This window comes from Scyliorhinus torazame, chromosome 6, assembly GCF_047496885.1.
Source record: "Scyliorhinus torazame isolate Kashiwa2021f chromosome 6, sScyTor2.1, whole genome shotgun sequence".
Lineage (NCBI taxonomy): Eukaryota > Metazoa > Chordata > Chondrichthyes > Carcharhiniformes > Scyliorhinidae > Scyliorhinus > Scyliorhinus torazame.
Genome location: NC_092712.1, coordinates 321,404,901 through 321,430,768, shown reverse-complemented (window position 1 = coordinate 321,430,768; position 25,868 = coordinate 321,404,901). Strand labels below are relative to the sequence as shown.

The window sequence follows — 25,868 nt, the reverse complement described above, 5'->3', positions numbered from 1 at the left end:
TTATCATCCATATGTTTATCCAATAAACTTTTAAATGCCCTCAATGTTGGCGAGTTCACTACTGTAGCAGGTAGGGCATTCCACGGCCTCACTACTCTTTGCGTAAAGAACCTACCTCTGACCTCTGTCCTATATCTATTACCCCTCAGTTTAAAGTTATGTCCCCTCGTGCCAGCCATATCCATCCGCGGGAGAAGGCTCTCACTGTCCACCCTATCCAACCCCCTGATCATTTTGTATGCCTCTATTAAGTCTCCTCTTAACCTTCTTCTCTCCAACGAAAACAACCTCAAGTCCGTCAGCCTTTCCTCATAAGATTTTCCCTCCATACCAGGCAACATCCTGGTAAATCTCCTCTGCACCCGCTCCAAAGCCTCCACGTCCTTCCTATAATGCGGTGACCAGAACTGTACGCAATACTCCAAATGCGGCCGGACCAGAGTTCTGTACAGCTGCAACATGACCTCTCGACTCCGGAACTCAATCCCTCTACCAATAAAGGCCAACACTCCATAGGCCTTCTTCACAACCCTATCAACCTGGGTGGCAACTTTCAGGGATCTATGTACATGGACACCTAGATCCCTCTGCTCAGCCACACATTCAAGAACTTTACCATTAGCCAAATATTCCGCATTCCTGTTATTCCTTCCAAAGTGAATCACCTCACACTTCTCTACATTAAACTCCATTTGCCACCTCTCAGCCCAGCTCTGCAGCTTATCTATATCCCTCTGTAACCTGCTACATCCTTCCACACTATCGACAACACCACCGACTTTAGTATCATCTGCAAATTTACTCACCCACCCTTCTGTGCCTTCCTCTAGGTCATTGATAAAAATGACAAACAGCAACGGCCCCAGAACAGATCCTTGTGGTACTCCACTTGTGACTGTACTCCATTCTGAACATTTCCCATCAACCACCACCCTCTGTCTTCTTTCAGCTAGCCAATTTCTGATCCACATCTCTAAATCACCCTCAATCCCCAGCCTCCGTATTTTTTGCAATAGCCTACCGTGGGGAACCTTATCAAACGCTTTGCTGAAATCCATATACACCACATCAACTGCTCTACCCTCGTCTACCTGTTCAGTCACCTTCTCAAAGAACTCAATAAGGTTTGTGAGGCATGACCTACCCTTCACAAAGCCATGCTGACTATCCCTGATCATATCATTCCTATCTAGATGATTATAAATCTTGTCCCTTATAATCCCCTCCAAGACTTTACCCACTACAGACGTGAGGCTCACCGGTCTATAGTTGCCGGGGTTGTCTCTGCTCCCCTTTTTGAACAAAGGGACCACATTTGCTGTCCTCCAGTCCTCTGGCACTATTCCTGTAGCCAATGATGACATAAAAATCAAAGCCAAAGGTCCAGCAATCTCTTCCCTGGCCTCCCAGAGAATCCTAGGATAAATCCCATCAGGTCCCGGGGACTTATCTATTTTCAGCCTGTCCAGAATTGCCAACACCTCTTCCCTACGTACCTCAATGCCATCTATTCTATTAGCCTGGGACTCAGCATTCTCCTCCACAACATTATCTTTTTCCTGAGTGAATACTGACGAAAAATATTCATTTAGTATCTCGCCTATCTCTTCAGACTCCACACACAATTTCCCATCCCTGTCCTTGACTGGTCCTACTCTTTCCCTAGTCATTCGCTTATTCCTGACATACCGATAGAAAGCTTTTGGGTTTTCCTTGATCCTTCCTGCCAAATACTTCTCATGTCCCCTCCTTGCTCGTCTTAGCTCTCTCTTTAGATCCTTCCTCGCTACCTTGTAACTATCCATCGCCCCAACCGAAACTTCACACTTCATCTTCACATAGGCCTCCTTCTTCCTCTTAACAAGAGATTCCACTTCCCTGGTAAACCATGGTTCCCTCGCTCGACGCCTTCCTCCCTGTCTGACCGGTACATACTTATCAATTTTTGGCAGTTTCTTTTCTTCTATTGCCTCTGAGGATGAACGTGGGCCGTGATTCGAACTTTGGGTGGGTGGTAGGATGAATTGAAAGCCCTCCGGTATCTGGAGAAATCAGGCTTGGTCTATTTTACGTCAAGGGCCTCATTTAGCTGCCTTGTTTTCACAGACAATGGAGGACTTTTTTGAAATGTTGTCAATTTTGTATCACGTGAAAACAGGACAGCCAATCTGCACACAGCGAGATTGACAAACAGCAATGTGATATGCGTGGGTGTTGGCCAAGTGTTGGTCAGGACACCGTCTCCTCTGTTTCAAATATTGCCATAATATATTTTAAATCCTTTTGAAAATGCAGACAGGGCCTTGTTCTATCCTCTGAAATGCGCACCACCAACAATGTAGCACACACTCAGTGCTGCACTGCGATATCAGACAAGGTTATTGGTTCAAGTCGCTGTAGTGGGACTCGAATGCACAGTGTTCTGACTCAGAGATAATAGCCACTGAGTCAAGGCTGACAGCTATTAAATTTAGGACTCTCATTGCTCTAGATGTGAAGTCATTACACAATCAGAACCAGCGCATTCTTACGTCCACTGAGTTTTCTGTGATTGGCAAGTATCTTCCAGCGTGTGGAGTCTCCGCTCTTTAAAATGGAATGCCACAATCCTGTTTTAGAAATTGGATTTTCTTTGCAGGAATGCATTTTCACGAAGCCATTAGGTGCAATTTCTATACACAGTCCATTTGAGTTATCAAACTAGTCATCGGTTTTTCAAGTTGAATGGCAACTTCGCTCCTCGAGAAGTATGAACGAAGCACTATTGTGTGTGCATTATGATTATCTGTCTATTTTCATTATAAAATTTGTGTTTTACAAAATTAGCTGGAGAATGATTGTGCCATTATGATTGGTGGCCTTTGAAATCTACCCCCGCCCACTCCCGGAATGAAAATCCGGGGGGGTGAGGCAGTTCCTCCCGTCTTGGGTTTGGGGAGTCGGGAAGTTTCCCTGCCCCCGAAACCAAATGCTCGGACCACAGAATTATTTATGGTTTCCGAAGAACGAGCCAGTCAGCCCCAAACGCCTGCTTGATCCCTGTGATCCTGCAAGTTTATTTCCATTCGGCCCATCGAGTCTGCTCCGACTCTTTGAAAGACCACCCTACCGAGGTCCAATCCCCCGCCCTGTAACCTCAACCTAAGGGGCAATTTAGAATGTCCAATCCTCCTAACCTGCACATCTTTGGACAGTGGGAGGAAACCGGAGCACCCGGAGGAAACCCACGCAGACACGGGGAGAACGTGCCGACTCCACACAGGCAGTCACCCGAGGCTGGAATCGACCCGGTCCCTGGCGCAGTGAGGCAGCAGTGCTAACCACTGTGCCCCCGTGCCGTTGTATCACAGCTGCATCACCGGCTGTTTGCGGTTACAACACTGATTAATTTATTTCAGTTATTGTTTTGCTTTTTTTTGGGTGGGGGACGGCAGTTTTGGTCGCTCGAACTGACTTTAACAATTTGAAAGGTTATGTGGTTAAACCTACAGGGGATTTCTGTGATCAAGCTGGACGCTGGGACAGACTCAAGGGGCTGAATTGCCTGTTCTTGGTGCTATGTTCCTGGATCACAGCTTATCTATACTTCAACTCCATTCGCCCCAAATTTTGTGTCCCTCAATACCCTGATGTAATAGAATTGGATCAATGTGAGTCATGCATGCAATAATAACCTATTCCTATCACACCAACCATCTCATTCCAAGGTCCATTCCAGCCGTGCCACTTCCTTCAACCCAATTACCAACACTGTCTGACCAACAAATATCGAACAAACTCAGGGCATTAATAATTCTGTAAAGTTATGTAATTTCCGATTTCCATGTGGTGACCCTCTCCTGTCTCTGCTTGACCCTGTCATGTGAGAGTACCTTTAAGAAATGGGTGTTTATTAAATAGGTGCAGTGATGTCAGAGTGTGGGTGGAGCTGGCTGACTTTCACTTTCGTTTTTGAGCAGGCAGCTACAGTGTGTTTTAGTTTCGTTTTCAGAGCTGGTTAGCTGCAGGCAAAGCAAGCAGCTGGATATTGATCTCTCTCTGCAATCTAAAGACTGTCTCCAGATCATTTGAAGATTTCAAAGTAATACCTGTTTCTGCAGAGAATTTAAACCTGCTGTCTTTCTGTAAAAAGGGTCTTTTGGTCTTAGGGATGTTGTTCGGAAAGTTATGAAGGGTTCCTTATAGAATATTGTATCTGTGGGAATGAATGGTGTTGATAGTTGTTAATACGTTTACTGTGGGTTTATAAAGTGTTAACTGGATTCATAAATAAACATAGTTTTGTTTTTAAAAGCACTTTAGATCTCTGTTGCATCACACCTGTAAAGTGGGCCCTTGTGCTCCCCATAACCATAATCTACTAAATGTGGGGGTCAGGTGAACTCCATGATACACTTTGGTGTCCTCTAAACCCTGGCCCATAACAACCCTATGTTCCTATTGACGCTGCCTAAAAGACTGCAGCTAAGGGAGGTGGCACACTGCTATGAAAATGAAAAATGAAATGAAAATCGCTTATTGTCACAAGTAGGCTTCAAATGAAGTTCCTGTGAAAAGTCCCTAGTCGCCACATTCCGGCGCCTGTTCGGGGAGGCTGGTACGGGAATTGAACCGTGCTGCTGGCCTGCCTTGGTCTACTTTCAAAGCCAGCGATTTAGCCCTGTGCTAAACCAGCCCCTATTGTAGTATTGGCATATTGTAGTATGCCACCAACATACCACAATAATAATCTTTATTGTCACAAGTAGGCTTACATTAACACTGCAATGAGGTTACTGTGAAAATCCCCTAGTCGCCCACATTCCGGCGCCTGTTCGGGTACATGGAGGGAGAATTCAGAATGTCCAATTCACCTAACAAGCACGTCTTTCGGGACTTGTGGGAGGAAACCGGAGCAGCCGGAGGAAACCCACGCTAGACACGGGGAGAATGTGCAGACTCCGCACAGTGTCCCAAGCCGAAAATCGTAACTGGGACCCTGGAGCTGTGAAGCGACAGTGCTAACCACTGGGCTACCGTGCCACGCCAGGTCACTTGAGATGTGTTCAGTTGGCAACCTGAACGAGATGAGGCTGGAAAGGGGCCTGGTTGAATCTTGTGGCATTTCATTAGTTGCGGGGATGACTGGCTCAGTCTGGCTTTGCCATACCCGTCCTGGCACTTGAACAAGGAAGAGGCGTGTTTTTGAAACAGCCCCTCACACCGGGGCACCTTTGTCTACCCACAATGCAAAACGGAAGAAAATCTGCCCTGTTATCTTTTTTGAATAGCGAGAGGAAAAAACATTTATGCCGTCTCAACTTTCAAAAGGCAACTTTAAATAATCTCTTCTGAATAACAAACAAACTATGTAATTTATACCAGATAACCATGGAAAATAGAGACCGAAATCACTTTAACATGTGAATGTAGTGCTGTGAGTGAAATTAGAAAATGCCAGGAAAACAATGTTAGCCACAGAGTTGTCAGCTTAAAATGGAGAAACTTGTAATTTGCAAGTTTTTTGCATGAATAAGTATCTTCAAAGAATTCCAACACCGGGATCAACTTGCTGTGATGCTAATTACTCAGATAAAGGCTGTCATAATTTTGAAAGATTGTGTTGCTCCCACTAGTCAGCTAGATGGCACAACAATGGTTTTTAAAACCATTTGCAACAAAGATTGGATGTGTATTATAAAAATGTAATTATCTTGAAGAGACATAGCCTGTTATTTTTGATAAGAGAGATTATTTTTTTGTTGTTGAAAGAAGCGGCAGTTCTTACTTCCATTGTCTTGAATTGTGAAGTTTGGGTTGGTGGCTGCCTCGGATGACAGTCTGAAGTGGAATTGGGGCGTTGTGGTTGGCATGTCTTTATCCTCAGCGCTGATCGTCATAATAATCTGAAAAGATCACAGCATGGGGAAATGACTCTCGGTGCATTAAGTTAATCCTGCATCATTTAAAAAAATATATATATATAAAACATCTTTCAATCCCCCCCCCAACAACAAACGGGAGCTGTGCCCTCCCACGCACAATAACCGCCCGTGATTGGCTCAGCACAGCGCTGGAGAACACTGTCAGGGTTTGGAAGTTTCATCTGCCAGAAGACTTGAAGCAGAAGAGCTTTGACACACAGAAAGCTGATGTAACAAAACCGCCTCGGTATAAAAGTCTAATCATACAATAAAATGCAAATGTGACAGGATATTCATACAAACCTTAACAGGCTGCTTGCTGCATTGCATTTTGTGAGATTTGAACCAATTGTACCTGATCAAAGTGGAGCGCTGATCCTGAATCTGTTGTGATGTTGCTGCGCTGACTGACTCCAGCTGGTAACAAGCACAAGTTAAACTTGCTGATATTTATTTTAAGGACTGGGGACCCATCTGATTGCTCCTGATTTTTCCTGTAGTTCTGAGTCCAATAAGTGCTCAGTTTTTGCCTGTGACACGTTTCTAAGAGCACTTAACACCCCTTTTCACAGACAGTTGTGCTTTTAACAGCTCTCTGGTGCAGTCTATTTGCCACCTTTAACAGTCAGTTATTGAGCAGTGAATGTTACACGGCCAGTGTTTGCTTAAGAGGAGAATGGGGAGGGCATGTGGAAGCTGCTCCAATTGCTCATTCATTTAGTGCAGGGTGGCATCAGAGGTTGCTAACTTAAGTTGTCTACTTTCCTGTGTGACCGTACTTGGAGAGAAAGAGAGCGATTTAAGATCATTTCACTTTCCTCCATTTGCATAAGTGATCACAAAATCCGAAAGAGTTTAAAGTTGTGGCTTATAAAACATTTCTATTCCACAGTCTTACAAAGTAGCAAAAGGACTTCCTCTGGGTCACACATTGGTTCAGGACCTTTTAAGGAGAATTGATGGTGAAAACATGCGGGGCAGGAGGAGCTTGGCCTCCCTAGATCTGTCATTGATTTGTCCCCTGGAGAGATGGAGAGAGCCAGGTAGGTGCCCCTCATATAATAAGCTTGACAGTCGGGGAGGCGATATTATTGAAAGGTATAAGAGCTTCACCGGGCAGAGGCTAAGGTGTTGGAGGGTGTACAACTGGAGGATAATGGGCTCAGGGTGAGGGGCGGCCATTCAGGACTGAGTTCAGGGGAAAATTTCATAACTCAGAGAGCTGTAAATCTTTGGAATTCTGGGGCGTCATTCTCCGCCGGCGGGAGTCTCCGTTTTGCCGGCGCCCGGGGGTTTCCCGACGGCGTGGGGCTGCCCCACAATGGGAAACCCCATTGACTGGCCGGTGTTACAGAGACTCCCGCCGGCCGGTCGACGCAGAAATGTGACGGGGCGGGGAGGAGAATTTCGCCCCTGAACTCCAGAGGGCTGTGCCTGATCAATCAGTGAGCAACTTCAGGATTGGGAGCAATACGTGTATGGGCACTAATAGAATCAAGGGATATGGGGATGGATTCATCCGTCCCGACTGCCGCAAGAACGCCACGGGCGAGACGCGGACAAGGGGAAGACCATTGACCTGGGGAGGGATTCTCCGATCACCGGGCAGACATGGCCAGAGAATCCCGCCCCATGGTGATTGGGCAGGAAAGTCAGGATTAAATAAAACAACAGCCATGATTTCATTGAATGGAAGAATAGGCTAATTAAGCGGCATCGATCATGGACACCGAACACACTGAGCGAGCAGAGCACAAGCTGCCCTGGTCAGGGATGTCGATAATGATGAAACAGGGACTACAGCTACCTGCGGCAGAACTGGGATGAGTGAAACCAGTCAAATATTCATGGTTCAATGGGTTTTAGGAAGCAAGCAGCCATAAGGCAGTGTACTTCCGACTGACGGAACCATTGCTCAGTGACATGATATAGGCACGATTCTCCGGAAAGATTTCTAAGTGTGGTAGCGAGCAGGAATTGCCGCGAGCTTCCTGGTGCTCGGCCCGGTGAGGCCAGCAATGCAATACAACATTAATTGGTCCACTTAACAAGGTCTCAGGGGCTTCACGCCGCAAACGCAGACACGTCAGCCGATTCGCCGGGACCAGGAGGATTGGTATCCAGTGCCGCAAGAAGGTCAACGACCTGCACTGGCAACACAGGTAAGCTGGCAATCCCCCGCCGTAACCCCCCCGCCTGCCAACATGAACCCCCCCGCAACCCTCCATTTGCCCCCAACTCAGCCTTCACCCAGCTCCCTTCACAGCCCTCCCTCCACCCCCTCCCCAGCCTTCACCCCAACCCTCCCGTCACACCAACCCCTCCCCTACCAATGTGAAGCGCATGTGTGGCTACCCTCTGTGTGTCTCCACAGGAGAATCTCTTCCACAATCGCCGGGAGAGGGCCCAGACTGGTGGAGGGGTGCCGGACATAAGGATCCTCATGACCTTTGAGGAGCCGGCCCTGGAGGTTATGGGGGTGGCCGAGCAGTGGGCTGTCACCGATGGGGAGGCACATACCACAGAGGTGAGGATCCACCAGGCCCCACCCGGAGGACCTGTCAAACGTGAGTAGTTAATGCCTTCCAGAATGACCCATCCCTCTCACTGACCACGTGTTCATTTCCCTGCAAGTCCTCCAGCCGAGAGCTCCAGCCCATCCAGGGCAGTCCCCTCCCCTGCCTCCGCGAGACCACCTCGGAGGAGAGCTCAGAGGATGCAGCAGTCGATGCGTCACAGCTGTCATCCCCACCTTCCACCAGCACAGATACACAACCTCGGTGGGCAATGTTAGTGGTCAGACTTCTGGGGCACAATCTGGTGAGAACTACACAGTCGTTGATGCACATTAGGTGGAGGCAGGAACCCCCCGGTGAGACAGCAGTCGGAGGACTGCTGGATCCGTGGACCCAGCTGGGTCTCAGCCTGATGGTGAGCCTCCGGACCAGGTTTATCCGGAGTTGATGGAGACGTTAGGGAGCGGCCGGGACATCCAGAGAGAGATGGCAGCGACACTCCCCCAGGTTGGAAGCGTCCCAGAGGCTATGGGTGCAGGGGATGTCACCGGCAATGCACGGCACCAAGACCAACATTCTCGGCTGGCGACCGCAGTGGAGAGCCTGGTGCACGATGTTGGCACTATTACTGAAGGCGTCCAAGGCGTTGCGCAGTCGGTAACGGCCATGGCTGAGGGTCTCGGCAGAATGTCCGGCTCGCTGGGGAATGTGACCCAGTACCAGGCTGACCTTGATGGGGTTCCGCGGGACATGTCCCGCTCTCGGATTGGAATAGCCGTGGCACTGCAGAGCTTGTCCCAGTCGCAGGTGGGCATCGCCGAGTCACTGCAGGGCATGGCCGAGGACGTCAAACCCATGCTGTAGACCTCGGGGAGCCGCCAGGGTTGGCAGAGCCAGATGGTGCAGGGCCATCCGGGGCTCAATCCAGCTGCTATGGACCAGCAATGGTGGCCACCAGCTCCATCGATTTCCACCCCTCTGATGAGGCCGTGTCTCGGAGTCAGCACCCGGAACAGGGCGGCAAGGCTGTCCGTGTGACACCGACAAGTGAGCCGGAGCCCACCGGCCTCAGAGTCCCCAGAGGATGCCCGCCAGGGGTCTCAATGGCCATAGGACGTGATAAGCGTCTGGCTGCCTCCACCTCTGACGTGCATCCTGAGGATACACCTAGACGTAGCAGGAGAGCAAGGAAGGCCAAACACATCGAAGATCACTGAGGGCACCAAGGGGCAGGTAAGGAGTTGGGGGTAGGGGGTGTTGTGGGATGCTTGATGAGGTTAGGATAATGGGGCGGCACCATCGGGAGAGTGGGGCAGTGGTGTACATTTGTAAGAGGAACATTAAAATAACCTCATCACAACCAGTATGATGGCTCTGGCTCTTTGTTCCATGACGCAGGCTGACCACCAATCCCATGCCCCAGAAATGGTCCCCGCCCCCACCCGACACGCCCTGCCCACACATACCCGGCCGAGGACATGTGCCCAGGGCTGGGGCCCATCCTCTGGATGATCAGAGGTTGGCCTCTGCCGCTGTGATGCTGCCGCCTGCAGTGTTCAAGCACAATGTCCACGCAGCAGGGAGGGATTGGGATGCTCAGCAATGACTCATATGCGACATGGTCCTCCCACTCACGGGTGGATGAACTGCTGAATTAACCATGAATGCTAATTCCTATTCGCAACTGCATTCAACCGCAAGGCCAGAGGCCTCCGCGATCAGTGGGAGTTATGGCTGGTTGGTGGGGCAGGGACTGGGGTTGCCCCCAGAACGGGAACGCATGGTCCAGGGACCGGCATTGCGGAACCGCACATGTCCGACATCTCCCCTTGGCCAGATCCGATACCCACAGCCTCCCATGGTGGCCTACTCGCATCCAGGGCAGCACCCCCAGGTTGCACCCCTCCCTCCCCCCACCGAGCACAGTGAAGCATGCCCAGTGCCCTGGGCTCACTTCATGTGAGTGAAGATGGCGGCTCCCCTCCTCGGCTCCCCGTGGCAGCCCTTCTGCCAGAGCCACGTCTTTCAAAAGGAGCACTAATCGGCACCAGCGTGACCACTTGCTGGGGAGGCTGCTGGGTCACGGGAGGCTGTTGGATGGCTCCCATTAATTGTCTGGAGATGGGCCTTAAGTGGTGATAATTGGTTTCTCGCCACGCTACAGCGAGATCCTGATTACGCCTACGGGAGAGGGCCGGTTGCATCGCAAACGGTTTGGCACCTGACGTGGTTCTCGTTTCTTGTCTCTCCCGTTATTCACTGGCCTCATTGCGCTCGCGGCCCCAACTTCTCAACCTTAGGTATGGTGACCCTCAGGTTAAATCACCACCAGTCAGCTCTCTCCCTCAAAGGGGAAAGCAGCCTATGGTCATCTGGGGCTTTTTTGGCGACTTTACCTTACGTCATGGGTAGAGGGAACAATGCAGTAGTACATCTCATTATGAGTTGTACTGTACCCCATGCTGCTATTCTCTGCTTTGAAGCCATGACTAGTGAACGGTAAAAGACCCCGCTCCCGGGATTCTCCCGGCTCATAACGCCTCGTGAGATTCAAAGCAATCTCACGAGACGTTGCAAGGGGAATCCTGCCCATAATGGGCGGGATCATTTTCTGGCGAATCTGCATATTAGAGCGAGGCAGTTAGTGTCACTCTAACATGCAGATTCCTGAGGCTTTGGGATTCAATCCCTTTGCCTCGAGGACCTTGGATGAGTGCTGTTCAGCACTGCAGGGAGCAGACGGAACGGCACTCATGAGGGTCTCCAATGGGATCGGAGGCCCCCAGGGGCTGCCCTTTGGACAGGATGGTGCCTGCTGGTGCCACCTGGGTACCCTTGCAGTGCCAGCCTGGCACCCTGTCAGTGGCACCTGGGTGTCATCCTGGCACTAAGGTGCCCATGGGCACCTGGGCGACTATCCTATGTTCTGTTCGGGCCGGGGGAAGGTCGTGTTTGATTTTGTGGGTTTCGGAGAGGGGAATGCCATTTAAAAATGGTGTCCTGACCTGACGCTACAACGGGCAGTTCCGGCGAGCGGAGCTCCTCGTTGTAAAAAATGAGTCTATGTGCGACCTCGGCCGCCCGTTTCCCGTTTAGGCCCTTATTCTACACGAGCAGCGTTGAATAGCCACGTGTTTCTCGGCACTGTGAATGCCAGAAAACACGCGGTTAAACGGGCAAGCTGGGGCACTTTGTTCTCTTTTGGGAAGATCATGCCCCGTGTTGAATAAAAATTGACTTCATGGATTTACTGGACAGAAACGAATAACTGAATTTTAAAAAAACTAAAACCTTGTTGCAATGATTTGGAATCAGTCAAAGGTAGCTGCACATTTGCATCACTGTACATTCCACAGTCCAAAACCTTTGGCATTGGGACAACCTTGTGGTATTATCACAACTATCAGCATTGCAAGGGTTAATGTAGTGTCAAGAGTAGCCACGAGAGGGAGCTGCAGATAGCACTATATAAAGCAGTGATGCTGGACCTAGGGGAGGAGTGCTTGCAGGAGACAGCTGGAGAAGGTCAGAAGAGTGTGAATAAGGTCAGATTATAGCTTATACCAGTAGTGAGATTAGCAGTAGCTGAGTGTAGTTAGATGTTATTGATCAGTTGTGTATTCTTAAGGACTAAGTGTTGAATCCCAGTTTAGTAGTGTAAATAAAATCATAGCTTTAAGTTAAAAGCTATTCTGTGGTCTTTGTGAACACTACGGCAACCATTCTGAAATAAGCAACACAAAGAACACCACCAACCTATCTGTCTTTAAGTCCTCACAGAGACAATTACCGACAAAGAGTAGGAGTGTGGACCACCTCCTTTCCTTTTAGCAAAGCACCAGTGCAATCACGAGGTGAAGAGAAACCATTCAATATAATCAAATGGACAATGGAATTCTGCTGTGGAAGGGATTCATTCACAAAGCATTTGGAATTGACAGCCTCTGACTATTTTGGGGTCAATTGAGCACGTGACAAGTGTTTAATCATCTGTTTTCTCTGAAAACCAGCACAAGCGCAAGAGACACCCCACAGAAATAAAGATCCTTTGCAAGTTTTCAAACTAGTCTGCCATTTATAACTTTCCATGTGCCGCAAGCAGTGACTTTAAAAAGAACACAATCCCACAGCTGCTCCCCTCAGAAGAACAGACAAATCATCAGTCAACATCTTCAAACCAGCTTGGCGCTGACTTAAGAGGAATATCGAGTTCAGCCTGAAGTCCAGCAAGTCACCAAACTTTATACTCTGCACTCATGGATTTTAAAATGCTTAAAATATTCTCCCACTGTGTAAGGTTTTAAAATGTATTTCTGGGGTGTGGGCGTTGCTGATTAGGCCAGCATTTATTGCCCACTCCTAGTTGCCCTTCTGAAGTAGGTGTAGAGCTACCTTCTTGAACCGTTGCAGTCCCTGAGGTGTAGGTACACCCACTGTGCTCTTAGGGAGGGGATTCCAGAACTTTGTCCCAGCGACAGCGAAGGAACGGCGATATATTTCCAAGTCAGGGTGATGAGTGACTTGGAGGGGAACTTCCAGGTGGTGGGGTTCCCAGGTACTGCTGCTCTTGTCCTTCTAGATGGTAGCGGTCATGGATTTGGAAGGTGCTGTCTGAGGAACTTTGATGAGTTACTGCAGTGCATCTTGTAGATGGTACACATGGTTGCCACTGTTCATTGGTGGTGGAGGGTTTGAATGTTTGTGGAAGGGGGAGCAATCGAGCGGGCTGCTTTGTCCTGGATGGTGTTGAGCTTATTAAGTGTTGTTGGAGCCACACTCATCCAGGCAAGTGGAGAGTATTCCATTACACGCCTGGCTTGTGCCTTGCAGATGGTGAACAGGCTTTGGGGGGGTCAGGAGATGTGTTACTTGCCGACGGATTCCTTGCCTTTGAACTGCTCTTGGAGCCATAGTATTAATGTGGCCAGTCCAGTTCAGTTTCTGATCAATGGTAACCCCCAGGGTGTCAACTGTGTATTTGTGAATCTTGAGGGTGTGTTTGTGATTCGTAGGGGGGGGGGGGGGGGTTGTGTTTGATTGTTTTAAGTACAAAGATATATTCCCTTTTCATACAGCCTGCCCCAGTGTAGATGACAACATTAATCAAGCCATTGATCTAAAATCATGAAACATTTTTCAGTGTGAATGCCTAGTTTACTTATTGTCCCAATTCACTTTTGATCCTCTTAGTCTTAACCTCCCTCTCCCCAAAAATGCCAATTCTATTTGTTTAATATATTAGAGGCTTCTTCGAGTGAGGGGAGGGGGGGGGCGGAGACTTTGGTAAATAACTGAGAGATTGAACTCTTATATCCAGTCTGTTACTGTCTGTTACTTGAAGCTGACTTGAGCAAAGTGTACAGTGAAGAACTAAAGTGAAACTCCTCCCATTATACCGAAGGAGTGAGTTGATTCGCAAACTGGAATGTCTGCATTCTGCTTGTACTAACTTACTGAGTGAATCATGGGAGGATGTCCACAGGTTAAACTGCTGAGTGGTGTCCAGATATTCCAGACTGTCCCTTATTTCTGGGGACTTTCTCCAACCGAGAACGGGCCGTGTGAATTACCAGTGATGGGAGGGTTCAGTGATGAAACTACTATGCAGGGTTTCTTGTGAATGTTTATTCGCGCTCACTCTTTGTCACTGGATTTTCGAGAAAGTAGCATGCAGTTACCATTTAGTTTGCATAATAAAGATGATAATTTGGAGTGACTGCGTATCTTGCAGGCTTTAGAAAACCATCTGATTTAGTTCAAAGAGTGATTGATTACGCCAAGTCTCATACACCACAGCCATCGCACAGTTTCGATCTCAAGACAACAGTCCCCTTGTGGAAGGCGAGACAATCCAAAACCAGACGTTTGACAGCCTAGAGCACCATCTAGTGGCAGAATTTACAATTTGTTTATAATTGACACTTTTTTGGTCGGTTTTTCAAAAGGGGTTGTATAATTTTGAACTGCATTTCCATTAATTTTACACGCCCATTTGGCATATCAGCCAAGTTTAAGCTATCTTTCCAGATGGGAAACCCCCAGGATTGAGTTTTGATGGTGGGGTGAAGTTTGGAAAGAGATTTCACAGCTGCCAGCAAGAAAGTTGTTTTTCACGCAGCTTGTGGCTAGGATCTGGAATGCACCTGGGACCCTGGCGCTGTGAAGCCACAGTGATAACCACTGTGCTACAATGCTACAGTGTGGTGGAAGCAGATTCACACAGCGAGTGGTTAGGATCCGGAAGGTTCTGTCTGTGAGTGAGAGAGACAGATTCACACAGCGAGTGGTTAGGATCCGGAATGTTCTGTCTGAGAGTGAGAGAGACAGATTCACACAGCGAGTGGTTAGGATCTGGAATGTTCTGTCTGTGAGTGTGGTGGAGACAGATTCACACAGCGAGTGGTTAGGATCCGGAATGTTCTGTCTGAGAGTGTGGTGGAGACAGATTCACACAGCGAGTGGTTAGGATCCGGAATGTTCTGTCTGTGAGTGTGGTGGAGACAGATTCACACAGCGAGTGGTTAGGGTCTGGAATGTTCTGTCTGTGAGTGTGGTGGAGGCAGATTCACACAGCGAGTGGTTAGGGTCTGGAATGTTCTGTCTGTGAGTGTGGTGGAGGCAGATTCACACAGCGAGTGGTTAGGATCTGGAATGTTCTGTCTGTGAGTGTGGTGGAGACAGATTCACACAGCGAGTGGTTAGGATCTGGAATGTTCTGTCTGTGAGTGTGGTGGAGGAAGATTCACACAGCGAGTGGTTCGGATTTGGAATGTTCTGTCTTAATAATAATAATCTTTATTGTCTCAAGTAGGCTTGCATTGTAATGAAGTTACTGTGAAAATCCCCCAGTCGCCACATTCCGGCGCCTGTTCGGGTACAAAGAGGGAGAATTCAGAATGTTCAAATGACCTAACAGCACGTCTTTCGGGACTTGTGGGAGGAAACTGGAGCTCCCGGAGGAAACCCACGCAGACACGGGGAGAACGTGCAGACTCCGCACAGACAGTGACCCAAGCCAGGAATTGAACCTGGGACCCTGGCACTGTGATGCAATAGTGCTCACCACTGTGCTACCATGCTGACAGTGTGGTGGAGGCAGATTCATGCAGCGAGTGGGTAGGATCTCGGATGTACTGTCTGTGAGTGTGGTGGAGACAGATTCACACAGCGAGTGGGTAGGATCTCGGATGTACTGTCTGGCGGTGTGATGGAGACAGATTCAATGAAGTCATTCAAAAGGGAATTAGACCATTAACTGAAAAGAAGAATTTTGGCAGCATGGTTGCACAGTGGTTAGCACTGCTGCATCACAGCTTCAGGGACCCTGGTTCAATTCCGGCCTCGGATGACTGTGTGGAGTTTGCCCGTTCTCCCCGTGTCTTTGTGGGTTCCCTCCGGGTGCTCCGGTTTCCTCCCACAGTCCAGAGATGTGTAGGTTAGGTTGGACATGATCAATTGCCCCTTAGTGTCCAGGCATGTGTAAGTTAGGTTAGTGGTTGTTGGGTTAAGGTGGAGTGCTCTTTCAGAGGGTTGATGCAGACTCGATGGGCTGAATGGCCTCCTTCTGCTCTGTAGGGATTCTATGAATGCACAGGGTTATGAGAATGATACTGGGGGGTGGTGATTTTCTGTTTGTTTGCGGTTTCCCAGCGACATGTGGTGGGTTCCATGGGAAAACCCGGCACGAACAGAGAATCCCGCTACCAGACACGCTGCGGGGGCACAGAAAATCCCCCTCCACCGTGATATTACTCATTGTCTTTAATGGAGAGCAAAATTGGGTGAGTATATCGTCAATAGTACACCCAATCCCATCAGTTTGAGGCTGGGAAGGTGGATCAAAATTGTCCATTAGGCAGAGTGTAAAATCAGGTGAAATATAATATGATCAGGAATTTAAATCCCAGGCGGCATGTGACGCAGTGGTTAGCACTGGGATTGCGGCGCTGAGGACCCGGGTTCAAATCCCGGCCCTGGGTCACTGTCGTGTGGAGTTTGCACATTCTCCCCGTGCCTGCGTGGGTTTCACCCCCACAACCCAAAGATGTGCAGGTTAGGTGGATTGGCCACGCAAAATTGCCCCCTAATTGGAAAAGAAATAATTGGGTACTCTAAATTTATTTTAAAAAAGGAATTTAAATCCAATCATTGCACAGTAGTTACAGTGAGTGTCCATAATGATTGGAGGATATTGGCTTGACACAGACATCAGAGATGGAATCTACTGTGATCTATTGGTGGTGCAAGTATGTATCATAACTTGTGATACTGTTGTCTAGCATTAATATTAAATATTTATGTGAAGCAATGTCAAAGTGACCTGAAATAAATTGCTTCAAAGAGCTTTGAAGTGAAATTGAGCTGTCTATTATTGGTATGAAGATGCTAACCATCTTTTTTTAATACAATGCTGCATTTTTCAAGTATCAGGCCAAGGAACCTCATACGCAATCAGTGCACCATTTGCATGGCATTTCCATGCAGTACAAGCTCACAGTTACCACATCAGGATTTTAATTGCTATTTGACAATATTGCTGGAATGTATCATGGGCGGCACAGTAGCACAATGGTTAGCACTGTTGCTTCACAGCTCCAGGGTCCCAAGTTCGATTCGCGGCTTGGGTCACTGTCTGTGCGGAGTCTGCACGTTCTCCCCCGTGTCTGCGCGGGGTTCCTGCGGGTGCTCCGGTTTCCTCCCACAAGTCCCGAAAAACGTGCTTGTTAGGTGAATTGGACATTCTGAATTCACCCTCTGTGTACCCGAACAGGCGTCGGAGTGTGGCAACTAGGGGCTATTCACAGTAACCGCATTGCAGTGTTAATGTAAGCCTACTTGTGACAATAATAAAGATTATTATTATAATTATTGTGGCCACCCGCACAAATTGGTAGAAAAGTGAAAACGTATTGAAATTTATCTGCCAGGTGGAAATGACCTTCAGAATCATTCAATGATTAAAAATTCTAATCAGTCGATTTCATTCTGCAGTGCACATGGTCAATCAGAGATTTGAGGAGGAATTAGCTTAGGAATAGAATTTGAGCAAGTAGGGCTTCTGTCTCACCCTCCATACCTGTGGGCCCCCGCCGCCCCCCACCCTCAATCAGGAAGCTAGCCCCCTCCACATTGCCAGTGCAATCACAGGGAACAATGGTCAATAACCTGCCTCTGTTCCTAATTCGCACTGCTCTTTTTTTCTCTTTCTTTGTTTCTCTCGCTCTCTTTCAGGTTTCGTTTGAACTTTCCACTTCCCACTCTGCCTTATTCCTTCCTTTTGGATGGGAGTATGGTGTGGCGGGTAGAAGAGATACCATATAGGCTACATATAGGAGGGGGAGAGAATTCCCTGGCCAGGTTGTAGGTCGCCCTTATCCGCCATTGCTCATTAACGCCTCAGCCCGGAGTTGAACAGTTGGATGATCAGCCATCAAAACATCACCAGAAATCACAAGTAAGCGGTAATTTAGTCAGACGCCTGCCGAGGTTCCAATGACAGAAGCTCACAGGAAACTCCCGGCCATGTCTTACTTGTAATTAGCACATTGAAGCAAAATCTCAAAAACAGCCCTGCGTCTTTCTTTTGTGACATTGCATTTTTAAATAGATTAGATATTGTACCTGGCCTGTCTTGGCATTTTCACACATCATGGTCTCGTAAGGCACAGAGAATTCTGGTGCATATTCATTAACATCTAAAACCTGAATGGTCACAGGGACTTTGCTAACTAGGTCAGCGTTACCTGGGGAAATAAAAAACACGGAGATATATATTTATAGATAGACAGTGCCATCAATAAGAGTAAATAAATGCACATCCACAAAGTGAAGGAGAGAAATTTCTGAGATTAATTAAACTGCCAAGAGTTAGGATTTTATATCAGAATGTTTAATGTGCTATGTTTGTTGATTTCTCAATCAGATGTAGCATTAAAAAAATAATTTCCTGCTTCTCAGCCCGCCCCACTACCAGAAACTTGGGTTTTACAATTTGGACTAGAACTCCCCCCCCACCCGCCAATTTAATTCAGCTCCCCCTCCCCCCAACGCAACCCCCAACCTCCTCCCAACTCAAAGTACCCATCCTCGCTCCCTGCAGAACACACATCCCAACCCCACGGATCGCCCTCCTATTCAACAACCGCCTGCTCCCCCGACACTTCCCTGGGCATTGCCCCCGGGCACTGCTCCCAGCAATGCTGAATCAGATGCCAGGTACACACGTCCCCTTGTTAACAGCACTGTTAGAATTTGGGGGTGGGGGCGTGGGGGGGGGGATAGAGTCCGGGCAACCTGTGGAGGTGGATGGAGAGGGGGAGGGGCTGGACATCCAAACAACAGGGCGAGGAATGAATAAAAGTACAAAGAACAAAAAAAAGTGCAGCAAAGGAACAGGCCCTTCGGCCCTCCAAGTCTGCGTCGCCCATGCTGCCCGTCTAAACTAAAATCTTCTACACTTCCGGGGTCCGTATCCCTCTATTCCCATCCTATTCATGTATTTGTCAAGATGCCCCTTAAACGTCACTATCGTCCCTGCTTCCACCACCTCCTCCAGTAACGAGTTCCAGGCACCCACTACCCTCTGTGTAAAAAACTTGCCTTGTACATCTACTCTAAACCTTGCCCCTCGCACCTGAAACCTATACCCCCTAGTAATTGAATAATTGACAGGGGGGTGATGGGAGGTGGAAGGAAAGCCACGATGTGTGTGTCCGTGTGTGTGTGTGGGGGGGTGGGGGGCTGGTTGCTCAGAGGGGTCACAGAGCCAGGGAGGGGGAGGGAGAGGGGATGAGATGGTTCCACTGCCAAGAGACGAGGGTGGGGGAGTCCACTGGGGTTCAGGGGTGTGGGGGGAACCCCATGGGGATTTGGTGTCGAGGAGCTAGAAGTGATTTTAATTCTGTTAACTTTTTTTGGGTATCAATTGATGTAACACAGTCAGAAACATCAAATCTTTGCAAGTTAAATGATATTTTATGGATGGTTCCCAGTGCAGGGTAATTGCCCCTTGGAAGTTTGCAGTTCAGGGGCATTTACCACACAGTCCTTACCTGTGAACCTCTGGGTGGGGGTCCTGAAGTGCATCTTTGGGGTGTGCCCCCATTACACTAACCAAGAGCTCTGAAGTTCTGGATAAAAAGTCCTAACTTATCTGACAATCAGGTGTGATTTTATTGATTTGCTTTTTCATTTTTTCGGTGATTATTTTGTGTTGCGAGATAGCATTACTGGCAATTAAGACTTTGCTCCACTTTTTGAACTCTTTACGAATATTGGGAAGATTGAGCTTCATGTGCAGAAGATGGAGAGTAAATTGTCCTTTCCGATGCCCCAACAATGTCTTACATTCTGATGACAGCTTTAGTGGAGCAATCCTATCCAAAAATAAGATGACTGTTTCCCCACCAAATAGGGGCAGACATTCTATGTAGGTTTCTATAGAGATCAAGGGGTACGGGAGGGAAGGCGGGGTCAGGGTATTGAACTTGATGATCAGCCATGATCATAATGAATGGTGGAGCAGGCTCGAAGGGCCGAATGGCCTCCTCCTGCTTCTACTTTCTACGTAAGTTTCTGTCGTGTTCAACATTCTTAGGATGAAGGGGAGATCTGTTTGGATCCATATCAAATCCTTCTATTAGCTTCAGTACCTTGATTAGATCACCCGCAACCCTCTATACCCGAGTTTCTGCAACCTCTCCTCATAATTTAACCCTATTAGCCCCTGTATCATTCAGGCCATTCTGTTCCCCACTTCATCCAAGGATGATGCCATCCCAGTGGCTGGTCTTACTATAGCAGAAGTAGCTCACCATTGATCCCCACCAGGATGTTCTGGTCCCGCCAAATCGATGACATCTTGCACAGCTCACCCGCCCGCACTGCCACCGTGAAGCTGCTGCGGGGGTCACTTTCAGAGGAAGATCCATTTGCAGGAAGGGTAGAAAGTCCCACCCACTATTTTTATACTGAGACGCTATGTCCAGAACTGAACACAGCTCTTCCAGCTGGGATCAGACCAACACACTGATCAGGAAATATGATGTGGTCACATTCGGGAGATTTACTTCATACATCATTGCTGAAAAGAGAGCCGTGTTGTTGAAAATCTTCATCCTGCATTCATCAGGACAAATGCAAGAATTCCAAATTTCAAAAGATCAGAACAATTTATGTTCCAGGAGAAAAGGGTGCTTCTTGGAATATGTTCAAGACATGTGCCTTTTGAATTGGCCTGGAGGTCGGGGGAGCTCATAGATTGCCATTGCTTTCTCGGTGTTCCTGCCAGGGTACCTGGGTGGAACTTCCAAGATTCCAGGGGCACGGCAAGGATGCCAGTGCCAAAGTGTCCTGATGCGAGGTTGGCACTGCCAGGGGTCAGGCCTGTAGAGGGGGTGGGTGGCCTTGCCAATTAGAAGGGGGGTTCCAGGGGCCATGAAAAGGTTGGGGGTGGCGAGGAGGGGTCTAGGGCACAGGGGAATAGGTGAGGGGGGTTCTAGAGAGTGGGGGGTGTGCTGAAAAGGGAGGTACAGAGATTGGGGCGGCTGTTCAAAATGGGGCCCCGATCTGCGTGCTGCCACGCTCGGCTTGATGCTTGATCAATGACTCCAGAAGCGAGATTGGATGACAATTGAAGACTTTATTGGACTAGATGTGTCCCCCAGCAGCAGCGCAGGTACAGAATGGGGCTGCTAGGGAGACCCAGACTCTTATACTCCGCCTTACTGGGCGGAACCAGCAGGCAGGCTTCACCAATGATCTTCCTGCCTCAGGTACCTCCCACACTCATGGTCTCACAGCATCAACCTGGGTACCGTAATACCCCTAATACTGACTACCACACGGCTCACCAGCCTGAAATCATCTAAAGTGTGACTTCTGAGACCCCAAAAACTGGCAAAGTGCCGATGAATGAATAGCGGAGAGAATCTCGACGCTACAGCCACCGCCAAACTACCCGCAAACACGCCCGAAAGTGAACTTTGTTTCATGTCCGCTGAATTGCGGCTCTTCTTTCTAATGTTTACCAATACAAACATAAATCCTGTAAAAACATATTTGTTTTCCTGACACGACTTATATAAATTTAAGGAATGAAGTGAATGTTTGAAAATAAATCCCAGGGGGGGCAATGAAGTTTGGGGAAGTCCAGGAGGTCAGAATGGGAAGAGGGCCGAGACTCAGAGGGTTGTAGAACTGCAGAACGTTAAAGAGAGAGGGGAGATAAGGCCATGGATGAATTAGAAAATAATGATGAGCGAAGTGATAGTGAGCTGGGTGATGTCAGCACACATGTGGATTTTGCCATGGTATTTTCTGCTGTGTTGCCAAGGGGCAGCATGTAGAAATAGGAGGGGCCAAGGATAGATCCTTGGGGAACTCCAGAGGTCACGGTGCAGGAACAGGAAGTGAAGCCATTGTCAGTGATTCTCTGGCTACCACTGGTTAGATAAGAAACGATGGATCGGTCAATCGTGACAAAGGTTGTGGACAGGTTAAAATGCTTCACTGGTATGTTAAGCTAGTTTAAAAAATCAAAATGGAAACAATGAATGAGATGTAAGCTGCGGTGACTAAAGGCTTGCTCAAAGCCTTGTGGGAGGTTCTTAAAGAAAGAAAGAGCAGTGGCGTGGCAGAGGGAATTCTAGAGCGTAGGCAGCTGAAGTCCCGCTTCCCCCCTGCCCCCACCACCACCACCCCCACCCCCCAACCATGGGAGAACAAAGTAGGGGATTAGGACTGCCCAAGAATTTGCAGTTGGAGACAATGTGGGCTGTTGAGCTGGAGAAGGTCCTAGAGGTTGGAAGGAAACAGGCCATGGGGAGGTTTCAGCACAGAAATTGTAATATTTGAGGCATTTCTCGACGGAGAGACAAAGTAGGTCACCGAGCACAAGGATGATGAATGAGCACATCTTGGATATGGTCAACAAAGCTTCATTTGTTCGCATTTCTGAACTCACTGCCTGCTTTGACCTCAATTGGAACTCCCAAATCTCCATTACGAAAGGTGTCTTCAAGATATTTTGATTGTTTTATTTCTGTTATATTCGACCGTTAGCTCTTAGCATTTTAGTAGAAGTGTGAAGTGTTATGCAAGACTAGAATACTACTTTGAGGATGTTCTTACATTCCTCAAACTGTCTGATAAGTAATCCCGTTTTCCCTGTTAGACTCCATCTCCTCTTATCACAAATTTTCTTTGTCTTTTTCAACATTACTGAAGATCAACTCATGAAGAATCCTCCTGTGAAATGTTTCCTCCTGTTCTTTTAAGCTCCTGATCCTATATTCAATTTCTTATTGAATATATTCCGATATTCCCACTCTTCTTGTACTGAAACCAAAGACTGGCACGCAGTCTTGTACTTTTCATTCTTTTACAGATCGTTAGGGATCCTTACCTCCCGAAGTCTTTCTTTCTTCATACAACTTTCAAGTATCTTTTTAGAAACAAAATAAAGCCAGCTTCACATCCCCAAATAAATATTTTTCTGATACATTTCACTTTTCATTTGTGGCTCACAGCTGTTCCAGCTTGGTTTGGGAATGTGTTACACAACGCACCGACACCTATCAGCATTTTTGTTTTGAGTATTTATACTATGCCCGTTTTTTTCCCCACAATGCCAGCCTGTTCACACCTTGTTGTGGTCATTTACCCAATTTCTGACAAGACGGAAAAACATGTGGTTACTCAACAGCCAGGAAGACGTTTGGATTTTTGCCACTTCAACGTGCGATGGAAGATGTCCCACAATATAAATGGGACAGATTTCACCACAGCAATGTATTACAGAAGTGTTTGTGCTTGAATTATTTATTTAATATAAAGCACTTGTTAATGAAGTTGATGCTCAAAAAACAGAGGCAATGTTTTTCACTTATTCATTGAAAAAATGACAAAGCTTTGCCCCAGCTCTGAACAGCTTTGTACAATTTTCTCTGCCAATGTGCTTCAACCTTTTATGAAATTTGTTTTTTTTACAAAGCAGTGGCAGCCTTGTCGAATCTATTAGGAACACAAAGGAACAGCATTGAAATGACGAATCCCAGATGTTAATGATTGTGCCCCGATGATCTGCATTATTTCCTCACTACTTGCTTTTCTCTGTATTGTCGCCATTGGAGAGGCCCCACTGTGAACAAGCTTTCAACCTTAACTGGAAAAGCTTCAGTAAGTACAGCAGCACACAGCGTGAAACCGACAAGGGGGAGCGATGACAAGAAAGGCAGAAGGTTGTTGTAACTTTGAGCTGCTGACGAACGTCCTTTCAATTCAGGTTCGCGATTGTGCGCCTTTGCAGCAAAATCTAAACTTGTACAAGACTTCTCAAAGGAACGTTGCCTGGAAAGCTGATTAATTGAAAGAGCCGGAGAATAACGATGGCTGGGTTTTGCAATCTGCAAGGTTGCAATTGTTCCCATTCATCGGGCTGAAGGACAAAGACCACAGGCGAGATTCTCCGATCCTCCGCGCCAAAATCGCGATCGGCCCGGGGGTGGAGAATGGCCGTTGACACCGAAATCCAGAGCAACGCTGCTCATGCGATTCTCCGGTTCCCGGAAAATCGCCGTGAATCGCGCGCGGTCGACGCAGCGTGTGTCGGGGGCCATTGATAGAGGCCCCCGCGGCAATTCTCCAAGTGTAACTCGCCGAGTTTCCAACGGCATGGGTCTCTCATGGTCCCACCCGTCGGGAACTCGGCGTGGCGGCTGTGGACTCAGTCAGCGGCCGCCCTGGTGGGGCCGGGGGGATCTTTCACCGGGGGGGTGTCTCACCGACGGCCAGGCGATCAATCGGGGGCCACCGATCCGCAGGCACGGGTGGTCTCGGGGAGGGGGTGGCCAATCTTTTTGTCCGCGGTGTAGGTCCGCCATGTCGTGCGGGGGCGGCCGACACAGGCCGCCGTGCGCAAGCGCGGACCTGCGGCCGGACGTGCAGGGCCCCATATTGGCATCCGGAGCTGCGTGGAGCACTCCGGGGCCCTGGTAACCCCCTTCAGGTAGGAGAATCACTCCGGACTTTCTTCAGGAAAGTCCACAGTGATTCACCCGCGTTTTGACACTGTAGTGGGGACATTATTGGAGAATCCCACCCCAGCTTTTTAATTCGCGGCTTATTTAACAAATTTAAAATGTCCCAAGTACCATGGCAGGATTGAATTCATGGCTCTCAATTGTTAGTGCTGGCCTCTAATTTACTGGTCCAACAGCGCAACCATTGTGCTACCAAGATGGGACAAGGGCAGGGGCAAAGCTGGAAGACTCCAAACCTGGACTTACTAAGGCCCAATAGTTTATCAGGGGCAGTAAGCCAACAAGAAAGATTACCCTTGGATTCTTTAATGGTGCATCTAGAGCTTATCTGAAACCTGGTATTGGAGTCATGACAATGAAATAGGCCCTCAGATTCCAGGTTGGTAAGTTATTTTCTTGTTGAATGTGGAGAGAATCACTCGGGGCTAAATCTTTTTTTGAATGTGGAATGATTAAAATGCTACATTTACCCAGAGATAGATGTTATTTGCTGCCCATATTTTATTGAATACGGTGGCAGGCTAAGTGGCAGAGGTCACCAGCAGGCACATCTGTGCAGACTGCCCAGCACGAGACCTTCCCAGGGGTTTCTGTGCCATTATTTAAGCAACAACAGCAAGCGAGGATAGTGTTACACAACAATATCAGGGTTCAGCTGACTAGGAAATTCAATCAAGCCATTTACGTGTTCCAACCTCGTAGCATTCATTCTCTCTCCATCTCTATCTCACTCTCACTCTCACTCAATCTCGCCCCAAACACATTACACTCTTACTTTCCTTCTAACTCATTTTCTGGAAACAGTCAATTATTTTAATAAACTCCCATGACTCACTTGTTATTATGTTGTAATATTCCATGCTTATGACTTTGCTGCAGACGTTCAATCTTCATTTTATGTAATTTCAGCACAATCTTAAATATCATTAACATCGTTTTACTGAAATAATTTCTTCACAAATGACAGATGGGAGGGCATTAAAAGGAAGAAATTATTCTGAGTGTGTACATCGGCTGTGTTCTTGTAATCTGTGATTGTACATGAACTGCTGAAATAAATGGACAGCCAATGACTTGCTTTTAAACTTTGTACAAAATATCACCTTTACAATATGTGTGATTCATTCCAAACTAACGCAACTCTCAAATGATGTTCAATATTAACTTCAATATCAATGTGATGCAGGTTGAGAGAGTCTACAGATGAATTGCACTAAGAATTGAATTGTTCTGTAAGGTTAAAGGGGGAATATGAGTAACACAACAAAGTGGGAATGTAGTTATTACATTATTTTTGAATTATTATAATGATAATCTTTATTGTCACAAGTAGGCTTACATTAACACTGCAATGAAGTTACTGTGAAAATCCCCGAGTCGCCACATTCCGGCGCCTGTTCGGGTACACG

General features: G+C 47.8%; 1 protein-coding gene across 8 annotated transcripts in view; it reads right to left on the bottom strand.

The window, feature by feature from the left end:
- Nucleotides 1-25,868, bottom strand: part of LOC140425632 (cadherin-12-like) — a 774,748-nt gene that overhangs the window by 20,151 nt on the left and 728,729 nt on the right. For 7 of the 8 annotated variants that reach the window (XM_072510140.1, XM_072510141.1, XM_072510137.1 and 4 more), the window contains 2 exons: nt 18,041-18,162; nt 5,768-5,885 (listed from right to left, as the gene is read on the bottom strand). In XM_072510140.1, the coding sequence (XP_072366241.1) occupies nt 5,768-5,885; nt 18,041-18,162 (240 nt within the window). Of the gene's footprint in view, nt 1-5,767; nt 5,886-6,258; nt 6,342-18,040; nt 18,163-25,868 lie in introns of those variants that run through there. The other variant, XM_072510144.1, reaches the window with a different exon arrangement.